The 24,225-nt window shown below is 43.7% G+C and overlaps 1 protein-coding gene across 1 annotated transcript; it reads left to right on the top strand.

Moving 5' to 3' along the window:
- The first annotated feature begins 670 nt into the window (after positions 1 to 670).
- TMPRSS3 (transmembrane serine protease 3) lies at positions 671 to 19,387 on the top strand. The gene is made up of 13 exons (XM_009509200.2): positions 671 to 688; positions 2,103 to 2,241; positions 4,256 to 4,366; positions 5,249 to 5,365; positions 7,215 to 7,338; positions 8,344 to 8,469; positions 9,181 to 9,224; positions 9,961 to 10,126; positions 11,640 to 11,809; positions 13,404 to 13,499; positions 14,649 to 14,791; positions 16,253 to 16,405; positions 19,367 to 19,387. The coding sequence occupies exons 1-13, from the start codon at positions 671 to 673 to the stop codon at positions 19,385 to 19,387; spliced, it is 1,428 nt and encodes a 475-aa protein (XP_009507495.2).
- Positions 19,388 to 24,225: the final 4,838 nt, after the last annotated feature.

Below are 24,225 nucleotides of genomic sequence, written 5' to 3'. Positions count from 1 at the left end.
TGAGCATACATTTTCATTTTCTAAATCCCAGAGTGCAAATTAGTTGATACTTCAGGAACATGAGATACTGCTTGCATTGTACTTCCAAAATATTGTGCAATATTTAATTATAAAAGTTATGCATAACCAAAGCATGGGTCTTTTTCAAAAACCCTCTTTAAGTGTGCTCTTTTCTGTGAACACACAGCAAAAGCTAAACCAAGCGAAGGAAGAGCAAGGTGAGCCTATGAGCCTTGTGTGCCAAAGAAACAAGGCACCTGCAGCTTCTGCCTCCTGCCACCCACAGCTATCGGCAGTCTCCTCAGCTGCATGGGTTTCGATAAAAAATGAGCAAGTCTGAGACTGTGCAGCTTTTGGTGCTCCTTTGCTGAGGGGTTACAGAAAGGTTTGCAAATACTACAGTATTACCTGATGCTCTTTGGCTAATTAAAAGGTGTGCTGAATTTTTATCTTCCCCTTTCCGTAGCCACGCCATTGGGGGCTACCCGATAGCCCTCACCAGGTTGAATTACACAGGCTGCTGCCATAATGCCGTATGCAACGGATGACTGAATGGGCAGCTGCAGGCGGCTCTGTGAAAACCTTCCCAGAGTAGACTGGCTTAGCAACTTCAGAATTTCCTTTTGGTTTCTTTTGATAATGAAGAAAGAAAACAGCTTTGCTTTTAACCATGACTTCTCAGGAAGAGGTGAGTGAAGCTTTGGGAGCATGTGATATCTTCTAAATAAACAACACATCAGGGTTTAGCTTTCATGTAGTATGCTTCACAATGATGCTTTGTTTCCTGATGGGCAACTTACACACCAGCGAGAAGGCTTTTTTTAAAAAAATATTTAAAAATCATGCATAGCAAGCTGTCTTCTTCTCTATTTTAAACCTAGTGGATTCTATATAAATTTTCATTCATGTTCATTGAAATGTAATCAAATGAAAGAGTAGAAACCTTATTGCAGTTGTTTGCTGAAAGGTGAAAAGATGTTCCAGGTGACTTAAAGATATAGTGTCACAGACAAAACACGTATTCTTTGCCTAAAACGTGTCTTTGTAAGTATTTCTGGGACTGACTCTGCAAACACTTACGCTGCTTTTACGGCTTACTAGTTCCACTGTCTTCAACAAACCTGGACCTATTTCACACCACTGTGAGTTCAAAAATTGCATTCCTTTTGCTAGTGACAGTGTGCAGAACTGGGGTCAGAAATTAACATTTCAAATCTATTTACCCTGAAATGTAGTGTAGCCTGTTTTAATTGTTTTTCACTGTGTAGAAAGTGATCAAAGGTTTTCTGGAGTAAAATTCATTGGGGCCTGCATGAGGATCCTGTCAGTTGCTGTACAAGTATCGTATGCTTTTTAGTCTTCCTCTTGTTTCCTATTGCAGCTGAAGGGCAGGGGATGGATTCACACCCCCAGTGTGGTTATTAAAAGTATGACAAGTGCTTAGACAAATTTGAAAAAAATTAATTTAAGTAGTTTGCTGGTAAATTAATTATAAGAGTTCCTCTCATGAACACTAAGTACATAATGTACTGTGTCCAGCTCTGGAGCCCTCAGCACAAGACAGACATGGACCTGTTGAAGCAGGCCCAGAGAAGGTCCACAAAAATGATCCAAGGGCTGGAGCACCTCTCCTGCGAGGACAGGCTGAGACAGTTGGGGTTATTCAGCCTGGAGAAGAGAAGGCTCCAGGGAGACCTTATTGCAGCCTTCCAGTGCTTAAAGGGAGCCTATAAGAAAGATGGGGACAGACTTTTTAGTAAGGCCTGTTGTGGCAGGACAAGAGAAACGGTTTTAAACTAAAAATGGGTAGTTTTAGACTAAATACAAGGAAGAGCTTTTTTATGATGAGGGTGGTGAAACAGTGGAACGGGTTGCCCAGAGAGGTGGTAGATGCCCCATCCCGGGAAACATTCGAGGTCAGGTTGGACGGGGCTCTGAGCAACCTGATCTAGTTGAAGATGTCCCTGCTCACTGCAGGGGTGTTGGACTAGGTGACCTTTAAAGATCCCTTCCAACCCAAACCATTCTATGATTCTATGATAACATTTTACAAGGTGATTATAGCCTTTTTTTTTTTTTTTCTTTCTTCCCTGGTGGGTCAGGTACAAGAGACAAATCCCACTACTGGAAGTCTTGAAATCATCTCTGTCACAGAAGATGAACTGCCAGTACCAGAAATTCAGTTTTCCTTCAAAAGATTTTTCTTCATACCACAAGCAAAAGTGGACCCCAGTGCAAATGGTAGGGATACTGCACAGCTTTTTGACCTTTGTAATCTAAATAGCTAATGTACGTCTTTAGCCTTGCAAAATTATGCTTGCCCACTCAGTCAGAGAAATCAATCACTTTGAGGAAGAAGAAACACAACCTCACTCCCCCAGCCATGAGATTTGCCAGCATATTATCAGGTGATGACATCTTTCGTCAGCTTGCATATGCAAGCATTTTTCACAGCCAGATTATTTACACACTAGAGCCACATAGCAAATATTTGCCCATGCTTTTCAGGCACATTTTTGAATGGCTTATCTGAAATTTTACCAGCCTGGAAATTGGTCCATTAAAAAAGTGAATATACAATACAGCTGCCTTGGACGAATAGCATGCATGTTTGCTACTTCCCACAGGTTTCATGGAAAAAATAACCATTAACTTCAACAGAGGCAGGCTGAGCATCAAGGGTGAAGATAGAGCCATTTAATTTTCTAGTCCATTGAATACTACAGCTGTCTAAGATTTTTGGCATACCAGACACCAGCTCCATTCCAAAAGCAGTTACTCAGTTGCTGCTGAGACAGTTTGTGTAGGCTGAGATTTAGTTGTGAGTCTATAAGCACTGGGAGACACTCCTCGTCCTGACTGATTTTAAGTATCTGCCAATCTCAGATGCAAAGCTTGAAGAATGCATGAATTAAAAGGTTGAATTAAATTTTAAAAAAATGAATAAAAAACTTGCATGAAAGCAAGATTCTGCCTGTTCCTGTGTGCCCCCATGACTTAACTGTGTGTGCTATTTTCCCAAAGCTTGCCTGTTGTATATCAGAATACATTTGAAACAAGTGAACTGTTCATTATTTTCAGTGGAATCTATTGTTGTCTTCCAGAATGACAATACCTCTAAGTTGAGGTCAGCTGTGCAGGTGCTTGGTGGGCAGGACTGCTGCAGCTCATGAAATGTATTCAGCAATTACTACTGATGTGTATTTTTACTTTAGATGCATTTTTTTCCCTTGAAAACTCAAAACTCAGCCTTGAGCCATTGCTCAGTTCCCTCCTCGTCTTTATAGCATAATTTTGAACAGATCACCTTTTCCCACATTTTCCAAGACTAGTGTGGGGGTCCTATTTGTTGCAAATTTAGCTTTCTATAATTTTTCAGTTAACCTTGCTTCCAATTCCAAAAGGACCAGTGACTTTCCTCCTTCTTGTCTTGAACACCCGTTTACTAGCTAGTCTTGTCTTTTTCCAATATCCCTGCTCCTGTTCAAATCTTTAGGCTCCTCTTACTTGTTTCCATGCAGCTGTTACCCCAGCTCTGGAGGAATATATCACACATGGGACTTAGCTCCCCAGTGCATGAGGGGAAGCTATGTGGCCTCTGGCCTCATCCTAGGATTTCCGTTATCCCAGAGACAGTGCTCAAAGCAGCGCACAGCTGGGCTGTGGCTGGAGGGAGCACTGGCACCGTGGGCTTGATACCAGCAGGAGTCAGGAGGCATCACAGACAGGAACAGTTGTAAGGAGGAGACTCGAACTCATTTGTTCTTTGCTACTTCCACTGAAAAATTTATTAGTCCACTAGAGCTTTCCAAAGCCTTCAGAGAGTACACCTGTACCCTGCACACAGGTTTGATTACACACAAAAAAACCAGGTCTGAATTTCATTTTTATTCTAAGACTCGCATTTTCAGGAGAGGTCCTTGTATGCTTCTAAAGCTTGAGTACGATGTAGCCCACAAAAATAAGAGTTTAGAGCTCATATTCTTGATTGCATTGAGGACAGTCCAGGTGCTCTGTAAGGGCACCCTTCATGAGGCAAATGCTGTAGGGGTGGTCTGAGAGTACCAGCAAGCCCCAAAGCACATGGAGCCTTCTCAGAACCTGAGCTAGGGATCCAAACTCCTCCAGGTCAGGTCAGCTCATGAAGTATATGCAGGGGTTACTACTGCCATCCAGTTTATTGGATGTATCTTTTTCATTGCAGACTCACTTTGGTTTAACTTCACAGAAGTTATTCTCTCTGTTTGGTTTCTAGGAGATATTGAACCACCTTCGATGTGCCATGTTTTCATCTCCCTAAAGTACTTTCCATATATCTGTGGTTTATTCCTTGCAGTAACCCTAGCAGTTGCCATTGGCCTGGGTGGTGAGTACAATCAGTTATTCATTAAGTTCTCGCTTAACCATTCAAATGCTTAATTTTTCATGAGCCTTTTACTTAGAATGGAATTAAACTGCTACTGTGGCTTGTTTGCTAAAGTAAAAATTCTTGTTGTTGTGATAGCTTTCAATTTTATTTACATGTATGGATAAAATAGATCTGGTGCTCATGAGAGGATTGGTGTAATATTTACAATGCTGGGGAACCTGTAGCTCCAGGAAACCTTTCTCTAGTAAAACTTTACTGATTCCTCTTGGATGGTAAGCTAAGAGTTTAGAACCTGGGGGAGGCTTCAGGTAGCTCACACCATATTTTTGTCCTGTAATTCACTTCTTTAAGTTTGTTTTCAAAGAATTAAAGAACAAACAACTTATACAAAGGAAAAGAAAACGCAGAATTAATTTAGTTGCAACTGGAAGGTGTGACCTGCCCAGGTCTAGGTGCCAAATATATTGATGCTAGAGCAGTGCCTTCATACCTGCAACAGGGATAAGCTTGCTGGAGGTTGAGGCACCCCGTCAGAAAGAGAGCGCACTGGCCATATTTTGCAAGGGTGTCTTTGCTTGGCTGCTGGGGAGCTGAAGCACCGGGCAGAAACTTGCCCTGAAGTGAAACATAAACTGGGTAGAGGGAGCTGGGAAGGAGTCAGCAGAGGCAGCAAGGCTGACTCACCCTACAAGTCATTACTAATGAATGAGTTTAGTAGCACCACGTAGCAAACTTCAGGTTGTATTTCAAAAGTTCCTAGAGTACAGGAGTGGTCTTTTCCTTAGCAAAACAAAAATCTGGCCAGATAATGGAAGTTAGAAGTATTAAATTAACATCCAAGTGTGTTTTCATCACCCTGTTTTCTTTCACTCTTTTTAGCTGAATACAACTGCATTGGGAAGTTTCGCTGCCGATCATCCTTTAAGTGTATCCAGAAATCAGCCAGGTGCAATGGTATCTTCAACTGTAAAGAAAGGGAGGATGAGTACGGATGTGGTAATTTAAATTTGGTTTTAAATCCCTCCCACCTCCTCCTATAGCAGCTGGCATGTTATCAAGAAATGCATGCTGTAAAGTTTGGGTGAGGCAAGAAGGGTAGAGACTGAGGGATTATCTAAATCACCAGTTCAGAGGAACAATCTCTCTGAGGTATAGATTTACAGTTTATGAGGTATTGATTTACAGTTTAGGCTCTGACCATAATTGTGATGATTGCTGAATATCGCTACTGCCATATCGGGCATGTTTCTTCATTAGAAGTCTAGATGCTTTTTGACTGCTAGCATTTCCTCTGCCTGCAAGCTATACCATCGCTGCATTATGGTGTGTATATACAGCACTCTGTATTCACTGGCACAGTTTCACTGTGTTGTTTTTGAAGATTGCAAAAGCCTGTTATTATCTTAAGGGACATGGGACCGGGAGAGATCAGCACTGCCTTTTGTACACTGAGTACTGCGGAGTTTGCTGCTTCGTGTGTGAAATGTATGCCCCCGTGCCTGAGTTTCTCTCTGTAATGGTTCTGGGCATCGCAGGGCCATTTTAAATGGTCCCTCCCTGTCCTGTACTATGGAAGATGACTGTGGTGTTTGCAGCCACTGGGGAGAAAGGACTCTAATATTAGTAAACAGAATAACTGATGTTTAGATCAGTGCACCTGCAACCCTGACTCCTGTATCTACAGGTAAGGAGGCAGCACACCTTTCCATCTGTGCAATATGAGGAATGACAAGAACCATGAGCTTTTGGCCCCAGCTAACCCTGCGCAATGCTTTCAACCTTTGGCATGTTTTCCCCACGGAGGCTTAAGGCCTGTGGAGGCTGTGGGCAATATGTCTGCTTTTCTTGCCTGCCTTTGCAATGCCATAACACTGGCCCATGGGCACCTGCGGAAAACTCCTGTCCACCAGTGACCATGTGTGTGCCCTCCCTTCTCCCTGGGAAGACCATGCAGACATGTCCTTTCCCATCTCCAGGTGCCTCCTGCTCATCTGGGGCTCTGTACCCTTACAGCAGCTGTGGGGTGCGGGGCAGAGGTGAGGAGGACATGGTGACATGCAGAGTGAAGGGACTGTGGGTGATGGCTCTGGGCCTCCTGCAGTATTTCCCCATCGGTCTCTTGGCTGGAGGCAGCACAGTTTGCAGCAGTGTTTGCTCCACGGGGCGGCTCAGCCCTGCAGCTGGGCTGGTGTGAAGAGTTGCTTGCAGGCAAAGGCTGCACTGAGCAGAGCCAGGCTGACATGGGGAGGGAGTCCTTGGGAACCGAGCTTCCAACCTGTGCATCTCTCCTCTTCCCAGCCTTTATATGCTCATCAGCCCAGACACGCCAGCCCCATTTCAGCAGAGGAAGGTAGGTAGGAAACTCCATGGGAGCCCAGGGGCAGCTGGGTGCAAGTGCATCCACCTCTCTGACTGTGTTGTGCAGCACAGGAGGTGTCAACCACCTTTCATCAGTTATCTTGATCGTACGTTTCCTCAGTGTCAAGCATCTGCAGCTCCATCTCACTGCAATCAACAAGACTTGCTTAGGGTCTGGACTGCAGGGCAAGGCAGCCTTCTCCATCTGTATTAGAGCTAGCATCCCCTATCCATTCCCATGAGCATAGACTTTTTTCTCCTGGCTCTTCTAGCTCAGTGTACCTTGGTTCCTTTCCTTAAGGGAGAAAAAAAACCAAAACCAACCAAACAAAGAAAAATTCTGTCAAAGGAACCAAGTGATGTAAAAGAGTGGTCGTAAAACCTCAGTGAGCCAAGAAATGTGGATGCCACAGTGGTGCATTGGCACTGTGGTGTACCTGGTGGCTCTTCTTCACAACTCAGGCTTTTCTTCTCCTGAATCTCAAAGTCAGGTTGAGTGGCAAGAAAGCAGTGCTGCAAGTGTTCACTTCTGGATCGTGGCGAACAGTCTGCTCTGATGACTGGAAAGCAGAGTATGGAAATACTACCTGCAAACACCTGGGTTTTTCAAGGTATGAACACAAAATGGAAGAAACTTTATTTAGCATTTTGAACAAAGTCTGTGCTTTACAAGAAATAAGGACTTAAAAATCCACCTTTGTGAGTTATACGTTTGAGGGGATTTGGGGTGATGTGGAAAATAGTCCTGAATATTTGTGCACTGCAAATGCCATTTATTACTGCTATAAATCCTGGATGATGGCTAAATACAATGGCTTGGTTAAATCTTCCCTATGGGGTGCAGGTGCCTGAATCCTATTTGTCTCTCTAGCAGCTTACAGCCTGTCAGAGAGGCACTAAAAACATATGAGCATTTTCCGCTTCTTTTACTTCCTTTGCAGAAAAGTTGTAAATACTGTTCATTTCATGACATCTGTTAGGAATTAAGGTCCGCTTCACAATTAGAGAAGAACCTGTTGAGGCGGTTCTTACTGTCTTGATCCCATTCCTGAAAAAGCACCATTTCTTTCACAGACTTTCACACAACTGAGAAAGAGTTTGAAGTTGTGACTTGCAATGATGCTCTGGTGTTTCTTACAATGGCATCATTCTGATTTCTGACATTATAGTTAGCAGTATAAAGCTTCTTTGAATAAATGCTTGTAGTTTTTAGGATAAATATACCTCAGTTGTTCAACAAAATGATAAGAAGAAATTACAAAGTATTCATCCGCTGCAAAACGTAACTCCAGAAAAAGGAGACAATGAGCTTGTTAGTGCTTCAGGAAATGTGCCAACCAGTTACAATAAAAGCTGTATTGCAGCATTAAAGTTAACATTTACTTTCTCTGCCAGTTAAATGCCTCTCAGCCTGTGTGACTTCCACACCTGATTATGGCAAAAATATATGCACGTTATAAGAGGCATTTCTTGGGGAGGATAGGATTACTTTATCAAGTATCAGAATATGATTATTGTGGTTGCTACACTGGGTTTCCATTAGCAGAACTGCTGAATTATTTGAATTATTTAATGAAATGCTGTCTGAGGAAGCTGTGTTTATGATTTATTTGCAGTTATGTGAGTTCAGGTTACCTGCCTGTGGCTGCAGTTGAAAAACAGTTTCAAAGACATTTCGTATCCCTCAGCCACTGGTTATCAGCTGATCAAGTGACATCCCTGCCCAATGCAACAAACCTCAGGTATGCCTCAGCTTGTTCTTTCTGACAGCAAGAGAGCAATGAATAGAAGGAGAATTACTAATAGTTTGAGATTGTTGCCTTTTTTTTCAGGCACGTAGTACTTCGTAAGTGGTTGGAGGTGTTATGCATCATACACCGAAGTTCTTGCTGGAATATGAATTAAGAGCCTGATCCAAGACCCATTAAAATCAACACAGGCTTTAAAATGAGCTATTTGAAAAGCCTATTTGTCCCATGATCCCCTTTTTGCAAATGGATAGACACGAGGCATTTATCTTTTTCCATTGTGAAGCAGTTTGTTTCAGTTTACAGATCCCTAGATATTTCCCAGTGGGCTTATGAACCCTTTATGGTCCAGACAATTGCTTGTTTTCCTTAGTTACCTTTCACTGAGAAGCAAGCTATGGATCCAAGGAGACTACAGATCGCATGTTGAAAATTGCTGATGAGCCTCCCCTCAGGGAAGGGTGAACCACTCTTCAGCAGGGCAGCATATGGTCTGCACGCTCCTCATGGCGTCTAACCTCCTAACTTAAGTATTTCAGCTAAATGCCCTGAGGAGATTGGATGAGTATATGACTTTGTACCTCTTTCAATATATGAATTACTTACATTTATGTGCACATAGCTGTACAGGAAGATGACACAACATTGAAAAAAAACCCAGTATTTGTGAATTGGAACTAATACTGCACTGTCTTTTCATCTTAGAGAGGAATGCGCTTCTGGCAATGTGATCATCTTAAAATGTTTGGGTAAGAATCAGGAAAAGTGAAAATAAAATCAGAAACTGCCCTTCATCCACTGCATGGCAACAGTAAGGGAAGGTATTGTGTACTTAGGGCGTACTGTACTATCAGTTTATCAAACCAAAGAAAAATTATATTTCCTGTATAAAATCTAGAAGAATTTCAGAAAGTAAGAATCCACTGGAGGGCAGATTGGGACCATCAGGTAGCAGGAGGTGAGAATCACTATAAGAAGCAGATGTTTAAGGATTGTGAGTTGAGTCCATGGGCTGATACTGTAATTCGAACTCTCAGCAGGGAAAGGGAAATTCTGTCTTAACATTTGAACTTTCATTCCCCACCTCTCCATGTCAGCTATTTTCAGAGAGGGACATAAAAAGTCAAAAAACAACAGCAAAATAATTACCAGGGGAGAGAAGATGCTTCAGCCTGCCTATGTGGGCCCCTGGGACCCTGTTCATTTAAGGAGGGCAGAACAGTGGGTTTTAGAGCTCAGCTGAGCACTACGTCTGCAGGGGAGAAGATGTGAGCCCCACAGCCCCCATCCCAGCTGCCAGGCATGATGCTGCAGGGATGGGAGGGAGGAGGAGAAACCTCTGGGGGCAGCCACGTCCCGAGATGTAAGCCATGGGGACGGGGACAGTCCTGCTGCAGAGACCTCACAGCCCTTGTAGAGGGGCTGAAAGTGACCAAACGCACACCTGTGTTTCCTCTGCGGACTGTAACCTTTGCTTTCTGGCAGCATGTGGGATGCGGGCTAGCTATGGGCCGCGGATTGTGGGGGGCAACGCGTCCTTCCCCCAGCAGTGGCCCTGGCAGGTCAGCCTGCAGTTCCATGGGCAACACCTCTGTGGAGGGTCTGTCATCACCCCACGCTGGATCATCACGGCTGCCCACTGCGTCTACGAGTAAGTCCCTAAATCGTCTTGCTCGGGGTGCCCCACTGACACTGCTTGCAGCAGGTCACTGTGTGGGGCCGCTGCAGAGGAGGGCTAATGCACTGTGCTTTCTCTTAAAACTAAACTGCAGGAGAGATTGGGTTATCCTTATTTCATGGGTTTGCTCCATGACATTTAAAGAATATCTCTCTCTTCTTGCATGAGTGCAAGTCTTTACTGAAAAAAGTCTCCCCAAGAAATAGTCCAAATCAGGGGCCCCAACTTTCAGATATTCTGGACACTCCCAGCTTCCTGTGAAATCAGCTTAAAACAATGTTTAAGTGCCAAATTTTAGCTATGCAATTTGTATACATTGCATGTGAGTTAACAGCTCAGGAGGAACTTGTGCTTGGCTGCTCTGGTACTCTGGATATCCAAAATAAGTTACATGATCCTTTTTCTAGTTGACAGGATCAATCAGTAGCAGTTAGTGAGTTGTACTGTGCTTAGTGCCCTTTACCACATACTCACTGCTCCTTTTTATGCTGTTCAAGTAGTCTTTGAGTTGTAAATAGATGCTAAACGGTTATTTAGACTCTTCTTCTTTGTGTAATTATAAACATAGCCCTCTCTCTTATTTATAATGAGTGGTCTGTTTTTGCAGTCTTGTTTGCTGCTAATAGTGCAGGAGAGCTCTTCTTGCTCTTACAATCCCCAGGCCGCTTTCACCTAAGTCATTGAGACAGCTAAAATGGGATTTGCCTGACCACTTTTAGGCACCCACAACATGGATGCCTGCTTCTGAGCAAGTCCTGTAGGACGCCTTTATACCCAGTAGAGAGAAGAGATGGGACAGACAAATCCCACTCCTAGATCCTATTTAGAGCCCTGTGTTGCCATAAAAATAATTACTTAGGAATTAAGCATTTTAGGATTTTTGTCCTTAGCTCTGTCCCCCACAACCCAGTTGGTTGTGGTGTGTTCAAAGGCTGATGGGGACGGGAGCTGGCAACACAACCCACATCCCTGGAGCATTTTCCCGGCTAACCCACTGCTAGCCCATAGGGGTGAAGCCGAGGGAGAGGAGCTGCTCGTGCGCCAGAGGCTGAAGGATGTGGCTGCTCATGAACCAGGGGTAGAAGCACCTTCCAGAAGGACAGCCTCTCCCTTGAAAATGCCTTGCCACAAGTGCCACTGAGCTAGCCGGATGGCTGAGCAGAGGTGTGCCAGGCAGCAGCATTGGCTGCTGTGGGGTCACATAGGAGGAGAGACATGTAGGCCAATGCAAAGCTCTCATATATTTGTAGAAAGCTGCACAGATAACATATCAGTGACACAGTGTCCTACTAAGGCTAGTCACCCTTTCTGTATTTTTTAAAATTAGACGCGAAACATAGCCAACGTTAATAGAAAGGTTAGCAAGTACAGCAGACTGTAGCTATTTGCCTGTAAAATTTAATGTGGTTCATAAGCTCGGGAGACAATTAGAACACCTGAGAGTTTTCTTAAAGGTTTTTCACTCTCTCCTAACCCTTTGTTTCAGCCTGTACTTGCCGAGCTCATGGAGTGTCCAAGTTGGTTTTGTGACTCAGCAAGACACCCAGGTTCACCTATATTCAGTGGAAAAAATTATATACCATCGAAATTATAAACCCAAGACAATGGGAAATGATATAGCACTGATGAAACTGGCAGCACCGCTTGCTTTCAATGGTAATTCTTTCTGTTAGCTTTCACTTGACTTTCTCACCTTTCTAGCTAAAAGCAAGAAGGGTCTTTCCTAGTACAGACAGGGAAATTTCTGTTGGCAGCCTATGCCTGACCCAGGACAGTCGAGTGGAACCCCACTACTTCTAAAAGCAGTGAGAGATGTGCAGTGTGGATGTAGCCAGCCTGCTGCTGTGATGGCAAGGCAGCGATGCCAGTTCAGACTACAACAGCAGAAACCCCCGGCCTCAATGTGAGGACCTCCTCTGTACTCAGTCTCCAGGTATAGAGATGAATAACATGGTCACAGGGCTCTGCAAAATGTTCCCAGTCCGTTCTGGTACTGGCTTACTGAAGGCATTTAATAATAGGCAAACGTTAACTTCATTCTTTCTAAATGTTTTTCCTATCTAAAATAAATGCCCCACCTCATTTTACTTGGAGGTCACAGAGATTTTTATCATGTCCCTTCTGTGAGTATAGAGAGATCCAGCAGTGTCCAAAGCTGAAAATCAAGCTTACGTTTCAAAAGGAAGAAAAGGCAATTAAAATATAATGATGCTTTTAAATTAAAACCACTTTTTTCTTCTCAGCAGGATGCTACCTACAGCTGACACAGTTAGTGAATTGAAATAATGTATAATAATATTGTATGAATTTAAATGATCACCTGCCAATACTTCCTGATCACTGTGAGCTCTCTGTAAAGGGCAGCTGGCTCTCTCTGATGCATCTAGATTGTCAGTTCCTAAATCAATTCACTTGAAATACTTCAAACTTCCACTTTGAATGAAAATTAAGCTTGCTTTTGTTCTGGTTTATATCTCAGCTAGTGCTGAGTGGGGAGGCAGCCCAGGGGTCCTGGAGGCTCCAGGCAGGGGACTTGATGCTTTGAGCTGGGATCATTGCACTGTGGAGAACTGAACCACCAGGAACTGCCCAGTAACACCTTGTATCTTCCCTCCCTTTGCTCAGTGCCAGCTCATCTTGACACATCAGTTTGTCCCTGCAAGCTTCAGACACTGATTATATTGCTTGGCATTCAGTGCCCCAGAGCACAGAGAAACTCCACGAGTTCAGTGCCCCGGAGCACCAAAACTCTGTGAGGTGACGGGTGGGAAGCAAAGAGCAACCCAGACATCTTGCTGACCTTTCAGAAGAGTGCAGAGATCTGCACACATGGCTCTTTCTATGGGCTGCTGCACAAAACCTGTTAGGAGGTGCCATGCAGCTGTGCCGTAATTAGCCATTTCTCCGCCTGAGCAGCATGCCGTGGGGTCTCTGGTCTGCCCATCAGCTGCCTGTGTGGTGCATTTCTTGTTTGCTCATTCTTCAGTGGACTGACCTGCCAGCTCCTCCTTCTGTTGCTTCGTACTCGAAACTAATTAGGCCTGGTGTAGGTATCGTTTCAGACCTGTGGTGTTGGCCATAAGACAAAAGAGCTGCAGAACTTCCAGGCTGTTTATGTGGGGAGTCGGTGGTGTTCATAACAAGTTCACTGCAAGTCAAATCCTCAAGTTTTACTGAGGCATACAATTTTCTTGCTAAATTTTAAAAGCAGTTCTCTCTTCTTTCTCTCTTTTTTTTTTTTTTTAAATAGGTTATATAGAGCCAATTTGTCTGCCTAATTTTGGTGAACAGTTCCCAGAAGGGAAAATGTGTTGGGTATCAGGATGGGGAGCAACTGTGGAAGGAGGTATTTTAACTAGCCTGCTGTTGATTACACTACATTAAAACATCTTACATACAGTAAATACAGGATTTGGTTGGAACAATGTTCAACATTAAATTTTCTGGAATATCTGGGGGGTGGGAGAAGACATATTCCTAAATTTTATGCTCATCCTGAACTGCAAAAGTGCTGTACAAACCCGTATCACAAGGAATGGATGGGTACACTCTGTGAAAAGGTTGAAAATGACATGTAGACAGTAACACCGTCCACAATGTTGTACTCCGCCTCAGTCAAACAGGCTGTTTCCTTTTTAACTTCAAGCACAGCATGAACGCAAGAATTGACCATCCTTTTTTTTCCCAGAGAAATCATGTATGCATTTTCAGGCAGGTTGGATGATGTAGAAATTGGATCTGTGAATAATGTCAGAAGGAAAAGGGTTGTTTTGTTTTGTTTTTTTTTTACCATGACTCATATCATGGTAATGTCAATCAATAATATATACTGAATCACTTTCATGTGAAAATTCTTGAATTCTCAGGTCAATGTTTTTTACCATTCTTCAGGTATCTCATTTAATGCGTTCCCATTGTTCAGAGAACAAGAACTGTATATTACCTGACCTACAGGTAATAGTGAAAGGTGTGAAAAAAATGAAAGCAAGGATTACTACATAAAAAGTCAGCTATAAATTGATAAAGGACAGTGTGCAAATGCTCCCATTTGTAGAAATGGTCCATTCAGACTCTGAGTAAAACAAAGATTTATAAAATAAATCAGATATTTGCAGATGGTTTGTTGCCTAACAGAACAGGCGATAAATTTGAAACAAATTTTGGCACTAGTATTGAAGACAGTGTCCAACTAGCTTTTAAATTCGTTACTAACATTGATTGTCTAGTGTGAAGTAGCAGCACATAATGTCCAGCTTTATATTATATACTGTGATAATCCACAACTCCACAGAGTCGCTGGTTACTGGATTCTGTAAGTGATGAGACGCCTCGTTGCCTTACTTGTGTGTTGCTGTTTTAACTGTATTTCTTTCATCCTTGCTTGCCAGTTCTTTGTATACTAAAACGTTTTCTGTTTATCATTAGAGGTTAGTTTCGAGGATAGGGAGTTTTTTCTTTGGGTTTTTGTTTGTTTGTTTGTTTTGTTTTTTAACAGGCGATACATCTGACACCATGAATTATGCAGGAGTTCCTCTGATTTCTAATGCAATTTGCAATCACAGGGATGTCTACGGTGGGATCATAACTCCTTCAATGCTTTGCGCCGGTTTCCTAAAGGGAGGGGTAGACACCTGCCAGGTATGAAAGTTTCCGAACTGCACAGTTGCAGCAATGGAAAAACATGAGTGATAAGTTATCAGAAGGCACTCCCAGGCTTTTCTTGGGCAAACATTTGGGTTTGTGCCTTTTACTCTGTTTACCATGAATATCAATCACTCACTGTGCACGCTACAATTCCTTTCTTATACTTCTTCTGTGGACAATATCTGATACTTCTGAAGCCAAATTTACTTAAGACATTTTTTAATTTCTTGCATGTGCTACAGCATGGTGCTATCCTTTCTTTGCCCTGGCTGGGGCCTCTGCACTGCACTGAATTTCACTGCGCTGTAAGCACCTCCAAGGACCTGCAGGGTGGTGAAAAGCAGCCAAAGCAAGTATCAGTAGAGAAGCAGAAGTGTGTGTTTATGGGAAGAGTAGAGTGAGGCAGGGGAAGGAAGCAAGGGAGAGGTGTTTGAGTAACTCAGAGGACTGGTAATGACTCTGGAGGAGAGGGGTTCATAGCAGTGATGGATCAGAGGATTCTTCACAACACAGGGTGGTGATGATTCAAAATCACTGTCAGAGTCATGATGGAGCCCACCTTGTGTCAGGTCTCATTCCCATACACACTAAAGTGGACTCACCTAGCTAGTCAGGCATGAAAAGCAAGGGTTGGGGAGGAGCTTCATGTTTCCAGATTTGCTCAGTCCCAATTATGCGTGGGACAAGACAAAGCAAAGGCATTAGGTGCCTAGGTCTTCGTGCCTGTTTGCACAGTCCCCCACAACCAGCAAGGTACCTGGCACCAGCACGTCATTATGCCTTGGAGAGCTGCCCAAAGGCAGCACACTCAGCGTACAGCTCCAAGTGACAAAATGAGCCCTACGTGCCAGAGGAAGAGGCTTGATCCAAATTCCCTTTTTTTCTGTTCTTGTGCTGGCTCTGATGCCCATAGGGCAGGGAACTGCCCCAGCAAAATAAATTGAGAGTTTTCAGTACTTAGATGTGAGTCCATTGAGCTGAATCTGCTTAGCAAAGTGTCTGGGAAGGGCCGGAAATGCAGTGTGTGGGAATGCATGCAGGAGCAGGCAGGGAAGGAGGTGATGCACAAGCTTGTTGCAACCCAGGGCTCAGGTCAGCTCAATAGCTAGGAGCTTTTTAAGAGAAGCAGCTGTGAGAGACCAAGACCATGGCATGGAGACTGCAGATTAGCAATCTCTGCCTGCAGGACAGGCATGCTCCCCAGTACCTAAATGTTGTTTAACAGCAGGCTTCAACGTTACTTCTGTCGTACTGTACTGCTAAGTGGGGAAAGAAAAATGTGATCTAATACACATCTCTAAGAAGTTTCCAACTTCTGCTTTTCCAGGACCCAGAAAAGAGCAGAAACAGGAGACTTTGAATTACTGGACTATGTCTCTCCCCCTACCTGTGCAAATAGATGTTCCCCCCCCTTTTCTGGGGCACTGACATTTGTTTTAATTCTTTGTCCTCCAGGGAGATAGTGGGGGCCCTTTAGCATGCGAAGATATGAATATCTGGAAGTTGGTGGGGACCACCAGCTTTGGAGTGGGTTGTGCAGAAAAGAATAAGCCGGGCGTCTACAGCCGAACCACCTCCTTCCTGGACTGGATACATGAACAGATGGAGGTCTGCTTTTGCTCTGTCTCTCCATCTCCAGTTGTTCCTTTGCTCCGCCTGTGCCACACAGGGTTTAGCTCCTATTTGTCATAGCTGAGTTGTGTTGTACGGACATGTGCGACCCGAGGGTGCATTTGGGGGTTGGGGCAGGTCTGTGCGCAGAGCAGGGTGTGGGGGTCGCAGTGAGACGTGGGGAGTGCTGAGGCATAGAGAGGGGAGAAGAACATTGGAGTGACTGGGGAGGGGGTCTGGAGGTGCAAAGCAAGGAGCAGGGAGGTGTAAAAGGGCTGAGAAAGGAGATGGGGGGCAAGGGAGGAGATGCTAGGGGACTTTTCCTGAAGCTATGAGGCTGCTACAAAAAAGCCTGGGAAGTGGAAGCCGAGTGGGCCAAAGAAACTGGGGAGGAGGGGAGGTGGTGTTGGCTGGAAGGAGAGGACAGAAGAGGCAAGGAAGTGAGGGGACACTGCAGCCACCTTCACCTGACCCAAGGGCTTCTGACTCTCTGGAGACCAGACCGTCTGCTGTCAGCACGCCTCCAGTGCTTCCAGAGAGATGCTGGGTTCAGTCAGCCCAGCAGGGAGGGTCATTGTGCTTCAGGTGGACTCCCAGGCAGGGATCTGTTGTGGAAGAAGAGTCATCTAGGGCCATATTAGAGACCCCAGGCTGTCCCACCTGGCTTACAGGTGCCCCTGTAGAAGGGCAAGAATCTGCAGCTAGTCCTGGGTTGCACCCACTGTTCCCATGGGGATGTGTTAGATCCCCTGCGACAGCTCAGGTAGATATAATAGAGGATCTGTGGGACATCTGAGGCCTTCTGCACCAACTGCTGGAGGTTAGGCAAAGTGCACTAAGAGACCTCAAGTGGCACTAGAGAGTGCATGTGCAAGGCAAGTGAACTGTCCTCCACTGCCCTGGTAGGAGCCCAGGTGCATAGCTCACAGATAGACACCTATGCACAGGCTCTTAACTGCCGTTTTCTTAGCTTCATGGCAAAGCCACCCTAAGCACCAAGGTGTATGTTCCATCCTGCTCTGGCCTAGTCCTCACAGACAGCGGTGCCAGTGCTGCTATTCCAGCACCCAGTTTGCTGGAATGAATGAATGAACGAATGAATGAATGAATGAATGAATGAACGAATGAATGAATGAATAGCAATGATGCTATTCCAGCAACAGCAGTATAGCCCTCAGCCCCAACAGCTGCCTGTGCCACTGTGATGTCATGTGATGAAACCGCTTCTGCCCCCATCTCGCTTGTGAAATACGTGAGACTTCCTCCTCAAACCGAAGTGCCAATATCAAGCATTCATAGGCAAGGAAATGCCTGAAATAAAGTTATGTGTGCAATTTCAGTTCAGCTCCCCCATCTGTATACTGTATGATGCACGCTGTTTTCACAGCTTACTTTACACATGAAGATTTACGCCATCGCATGCCTATCTGTTACTTAACAAAGCTAAAGAAGACAGGGTAACTTTTCTAAATCTTTAAGACCTCCAATATTACTTTTTTTTTCTTCCCCCCAATATATATATCATTATGATTCATTTGCAGATACAGAAGACCAGACATTTCAAATTAAGACATTATAATCAATGAAAGCACAGATCTCCATTATAAAGAAGTGATCAAGGGGAAAATAGTACAGCTAAATCTTTGTTTAGCTAAATGCAAACATGTTATAATTTTTCACAGGGACATCTTTCAGATGTGAACATTAATCCATCAATTTATCCTCTTAGAAAGGATTTTCAGCTGCAGCACAGAAACATGGATGCTGAAACAAACCAAAAGTAGAACTAGGGTGCCTTTGAAAATGGGATCAAGGGAATGGCTTGCACCTGGCAGATCTGTATTGTGGCCAAACGGTCCTGATCTGCTCTTACCTGCTATTGCTCACCATGGACTGGGGTTCATTTTGTCTCTCTAGAAGTTTCTGTGCTTTCTTCAAACAAAATTAACTCTTATAGCTAAGGCTTAGCAAAGGTGTTAGGAAAAAGATCTATTTTGATCTAAGAGATGCAAAATTGCAGGATAAGGAATATGGCCATCAGCATGTCCTTAAAAGCTTTCTTTCTGGAAATTAGCTTTATAACAGCTCACCCGTCAGGGCCAATCATCTAAGGCAAGGCGTCATCAAAGAGGAGGCATTTGTGTTTTCTGATCTTCCATTTCCAGTCCTGAAACCAGAATAAAGCACTTCTGTCTCTTAGATTTTCAGTATACAAACATCTCGCTAAAGGCTCTCTCCTGTGAGTACAAAGAAAAGTTTTTTTATTACTTTCCACTAAGTGGTGAAAATTAGCTGATGCCATTTAGCAAGATGTTCCTCCAACACTGCAAACAGAGTTTCTGCTGCCTGTGTTCTGAACAGCTGTCCCACTGGGGAGGAAGCAAAAAGTTTATAGCACTAAGGGGAGTACCAGTGACCTACATACACTACTGTCTGAGAAATATTATGCTTCAACTATTAAATCTGAATAGACATGAAAGGTTCCTGCCCCAGCAAAAGAAGAAAAAAAAAAAGAAACCAGTAATGAAACAACTAAGAGGAAACAAAGTCAACCCCTTCAAAGCCTACTTAGCTCCCTGTGTGCACATGTCCCATGCGTGCGGTATCTACCACTATTAGTAATATATTCCTCCATCCCCCATAACCATATTTCTTTACAAGCCTTATGTTCCTGTCTCAGCTCATGCAAGGCTGAGAACCAGTGAAATAAAGCAGTGAGAGAAGCTCATGGCATTTGCTCAGATTCACAGTGCATGCAGTGGGAATTGGACTACACCTCTTTTGTCGAGGTGGTGTGTTTTTCTGAAGAACTTCAGCTGGCAGAACTGGCTCCAGCAGCCCTGCAGTTCCTTTTGGTGACCCCAGTACAGCTGGGAATAAAGAATTCATTCCCTTTCAGAGTTCAATAGGTGGCAACATGAGTGTTTGAATAGATGCATAACTGGTTTTGCTCCCCAGAGAGAAGAACTGCAGACCTGAGGAGAGTGGTGGTGCACTGGACTTCCGAAAACCCACATCATGCTCCAGCCCCACAGAAAGACCCACCACACTGTTCTGGACACCTGTTCTGAGCTTTGTACCTTCACAGATGACTTTTTACCATTTCTTTTTGGTACCGGTAACTGTACTTAGTGAAAAGAGTTGTACATTTAGCCTCTTCTGGAGGGAAGAGGCAGTTAGATGCTGGATGATAGGCATGCGTATTTACTGTCAGCTACAGGTTTCATATGTAGAAAAAGTGCTAATACTGATGACCCAGGATTCTATCATAACAAACTTTTGCAGGCACCGTGAATAAAAGTCTAGAGCAACTTCAGATCAAGTTGCTAGCTATCATTTTAGTACTTACCTTGCAAGAACCAGACTACAAAAAGACTTTTTTTCCTTAAAGTATTCCTATATATGGTCCATGCTCTGTTGCACAGGCAGCACCTGCTTTCTTTGAAACCATAAAGCAAGCAGGAAGGAAGCAGTTGTCAATTTTGGCAAGCATTTGGCAAGTATGTTCAACTCCTGTTAGAAAAAAATCTCTGGATTCAAATCTTTTATCATGTAGCTGTGAACGAAGTCCCTAAAAATTGAATTCTCAGGTGTTTTCTTGTGGTAAATAGCTCTGAAATGAGCAACACACAGGAACTTTATTGAAAAATTCTGAGATTACTGAACAGTCTTAAAAGGAAGAGGAGATTCTTCACTGCCTTTTTATAGGCTAAAGAGTAAAAATCGTTACCCTGTCTATGATGCACCATGCAGTGCAATAGCCATTGAATACTCCCAAGCTCGCATTGTGTAGTACAGCTCACCAAGGCACTCATGCTCAGTTGCTTTCCCCGGTTTCCCTCCCTTTCTCTGCAGACAGGGCAATATAGATCCCGCACTCTTTGTACTTATTAGTTACCTGTTAGCGACATCAGTGCTGTGGATGAACTGATGCCAGCCAGGCAAGGGACAAAATATCGGAAGCGCTGCTATGGTTTCCTGTTTTATAAGCCATTTTAAGATAACAGCCTCATGTTGTTAGGCTGGAAAATGCCAGACCATTTTGCACTTGCCCTTTGTAAAAATCTTGGGATGAAAATTTTCAATTTTAGAATTGATTGCAAGGGACTAAGTAGGCTGAATAATGGATAATATTGTCAGAACTTCTCAGTATTCAAAATTGATCTTATCATCTCATCAAGTGCTGCTGATCTGCTTGAAATGTGGTTTTGGCTGCAGTCTGTATGCTTCTAAATCAGTATCTGCATCACCACTGTCATCTACCACTGTTGCAAGAAGGCTCTCGCAGAATTGGAACTGCATTCTCACTGCGACATGTTGGGTCAAAATCGAGAGAGAACAGCAAGCCTACATGAACTGTCAACCTCCATGGTGTTCTGTGGATACAATCTTTGATCTCAGAGGACACTACATCAATATCTTTCACCTTGGGTAAAGAAACTGCAGTGCAATGGAAACAGCACTCCCAGAAATGGCATGTTGTTAAAAAGAAGAGGGATGCATTATGGCAAAACTGACACAAAAACTGGAACGAACTGGGAAATTTCAACTTGACAGAACCAGAGTTTTAATGTTCACTGTTTGTTATCATAACATTTTCACGGTCCCAGCATAGCTTGTACTTTAGTCTTAGCTGCAGCCTGGAGATGAGGGCACTTCTCCCTGAGCTCACGGAGCTAGCTCTGATTTCATATTTCTGAAAACACCCCTGAAAATTCCTTTTGAATTCCTTCTCTTTCCATAAAAAGACTGTATGTTAAATATCCATTGTGGTCTACCTTTATATTAAAGAGAAATCCAATGTAAAATGTAGGAAACCGGTGAACCCGTCCCAACAAGAAGCCACATTGACCCCCAGGTCAATGACAGTCACTTATGGGTGGACTTAGCCAGGACTTACTGAGCTGCAAATCTTTCTTCTGATTTCTGTTATGCCCCTTGCTGTGGTGTCTTAGAGGCAGAATACGAAAGAGTCACTCTATAAAGCTGGATTTTCTTCCCCCATGCATGCCAGAGGTTTAAAAATAAATATAATCACAATATTAGCATATTTCTTTGTGTTAACACAGGTGAAGATACACAGGGTTTTAGGACATTTGCTATGGGAAGGGTTCTGTATAGAGATGAGCATTGTGTTTTATTCAAAGAGAGGTAGGATTGACAAGGTTGTCTCTACTGGTGGTCAGTATTACCGCTAGAATAAACTGACAGATGGTAAAGTAACTTTTCAAAGAGGTGATACGACAAGTTACCAAGCCTTTCTTTTTCCTTCTCTCAAGGATTTTCGTCTCTCAATTCAATGAAAATAATTATCTACACCTCATGTGCAGGTACAAAGCCCTGCCAAACCTGGTGGGGTTGAAGGTAGCTCTAGTTTAACTAATTCTGATTAGGAGTTTTGTGGTAAACCCCTTGGAAGTATTTAAGGTCTTTATACTACAGGAGTGTGTTTCTGCTACATTATTAAAGAGGCTGATGAAACAGCTTCTAGCTTGTGAACTCAGATCACTGCTTAAAATGGTTGCTTTTACATAGATTATGTTACAGCCGTAGTATCCCTTAGGAACACAACCTGCTTGTATGCACAGCCTGTGGAGCAAACTTACATCAACATGCAACAGATGCTCAGAAAATTAATCCCATGTATAACTTCACAAGAAGTGTCCAGTACGTGAAGAAAAAAATTCCTTTACCATTCAACATCTGTTCCTGTCATCGTGATATTCAATTCTGGAGACTGAGGCAAAGTTGATAAGTTTGGATGAACCAGACGTGACTTTTATTCAATAATGCAGTTTTCCCAGACACTCTGGAAAACATCACACGGATAAATTCTCCTTTGGCCAACCTGAAATTCATTTTTTTCACTTGAGATGTTCAAATAAAAAGGCAATTTCTGTAAATATATAGAGATAAGCATAAAAACAAATGCCTAAGTTTGGTGTCTGAGAAAGCAAAAGTGTCTTCTGAGGTGACATGTTTTTACATGCTACCACATCCCACGCCAGGAAGAAATCGCTGCCCAGAGGCAGCGATGCTGCACAGCTCCACTCACAGGGGCTGTCTCACTGGCAAGATTCATATATAAATCTGTAAAGTATGAAAAAGATTAATATAGGTCTATAAATGCACATTCAAGAGCTGGACATTAAACTTTAAAAAACATAGATCTCGCTCATCCAATTTTTTTACTGTCTTCAACACCAAATAAAGCAGGTTGAATGAAAACTTACATTCTAAGATTCACACCTTGAATACTGTGTTCAGTTTTGGCCTCCTCACTGCAAGAGGGACATTGAGTTGCTGGAGCGTGTCCAGAGAAGGGCAACTAAGATGGTGAAGGGTCTGGAGAACAAGCCTGATGAGGAGCGGCTGAGGGAGCTGGGGTTGTTTAGCCTGGAGAAGAGGAGGCTGAGGGGAGACCTTATTGCTCTCTACAACTCCCTGAAAGGAGGTTGTAGCGAGGCGGGTGTTGGTCTCTTCTCCCAAGTAACAAGCGATAGGAAGAGAGGAAATGGCCTCCAGCCGTGCCAGGGGAGGTTTAGATTGGATATTAGGAAAAATTTCTTTACTGAAAGAGTGGTCAGGCATTGGACCAGGCTGCCCAGAGAGGTGGTGGAGTCACCATCCCTGGAGGTGTTCAAAAAACATGTAGATGTGGCACTTCAGGGCATGGTTTGGGAGACATGGTAGTGTTGGGCCGGTGGTTGGACTTGAAGATCCTAAAGGTCTTTTCCAACTTTAACCATTCTATGATTGTATAAGTGCTGCACTGTAAATCTTGCTCTTTCAGTTCAGATAAGAAACACTTCCTTGTACCTTCCCTAAAGTTAAACAGCCGAGCTGAAGTAAGCTCACTTCTTAGTGTGCTTTATGTAATCTCAAGCTCCTGGTACCCACAAATGTGATACTGCTTCTCACAGGGCTTTTTGTTGAAGAAAAGGCCTTTAATCTCTGTTTTTATGTATTTTACATGAGCAGAGGCTTCTGAGTTTGTTTTGTTGCCTTTGTCACATGTTTTCTTGCTGGCGGAGCTCCTGCCCTAGTAGAGGACAGCAGGCTGTGTCCCCAGCATCAACACCAGTCAGACGGGTAGGATATTGAAGAGTTTGCTCCAAGATTTGGTGGGGGAGAGGTAAAAATACAGCTTAGTGGATGGCACAAAACAGCCAGGCCAATTTTTCCTGATTAAAAGAAAACTGAATCCGTAATGGATCCATTTTCCTGAAGAGTGCTTTGGTAGCTGCCAGTTTGAACAATATGAATGTAAAATGCAATGGGCAAGAGGGAAAAAATTAATGATCCCTCACATCCTAATGCTGGAGTGCATTTATGCAAGGTAAATGCAATGACTGGAAGCTGAGCGAGGAGCCTGGCCTTGCCTCAGGCACCCATATGAGACCTCTGCTCTGAGGCCGCCAGCATCCATCTGTGTGTCCCCATGGGCAGGGCTGGGTAAGGCTGCATGGTGAAAACAAGGTTGGCAAAATACAACTTTAGCAGATAAGGCAAAGCAACTGCTTTAATCCTTTAGCAGAGAACTAAATAAATGGAAATTAGCTGCAGCAAGGGGGATGCTACCCTGTGTACCCATTTTTCAAGGACTGTCCCCTGCTGAGCCTCGTGCAGGGCAGGCTGGTGACGCTCCGGTGGCTGGGTGACCGCGTGTGGCTTTCCCGAGAAAGGATTTGCTTAATTCTCGCTGAATTAAATTCAGGTGTCTCTCAGTGACAATAATGGAGATGAGGCCTCTTTCTCCAAGGTGTGGCCTTAAAATAAATATGGTCCCTCTGAAGCTTTCAGCTAAGAGAGGGAAG

This window comes from Phalacrocorax carbo, chromosome 1, assembly GCF_963921805.1.
Source record: "Phalacrocorax carbo chromosome 1, bPhaCar2.1, whole genome shotgun sequence".
In the NCBI taxonomy this organism is placed as follows: Eukaryota; Metazoa; Chordata; class Aves; order Suliformes; family Phalacrocoracidae; genus Phalacrocorax; species Phalacrocorax carbo.
The sequence above is the reverse complement of the archived record's forward strand: the minus strand, read 5'-3'. Positions and strand labels throughout refer to the sequence as shown.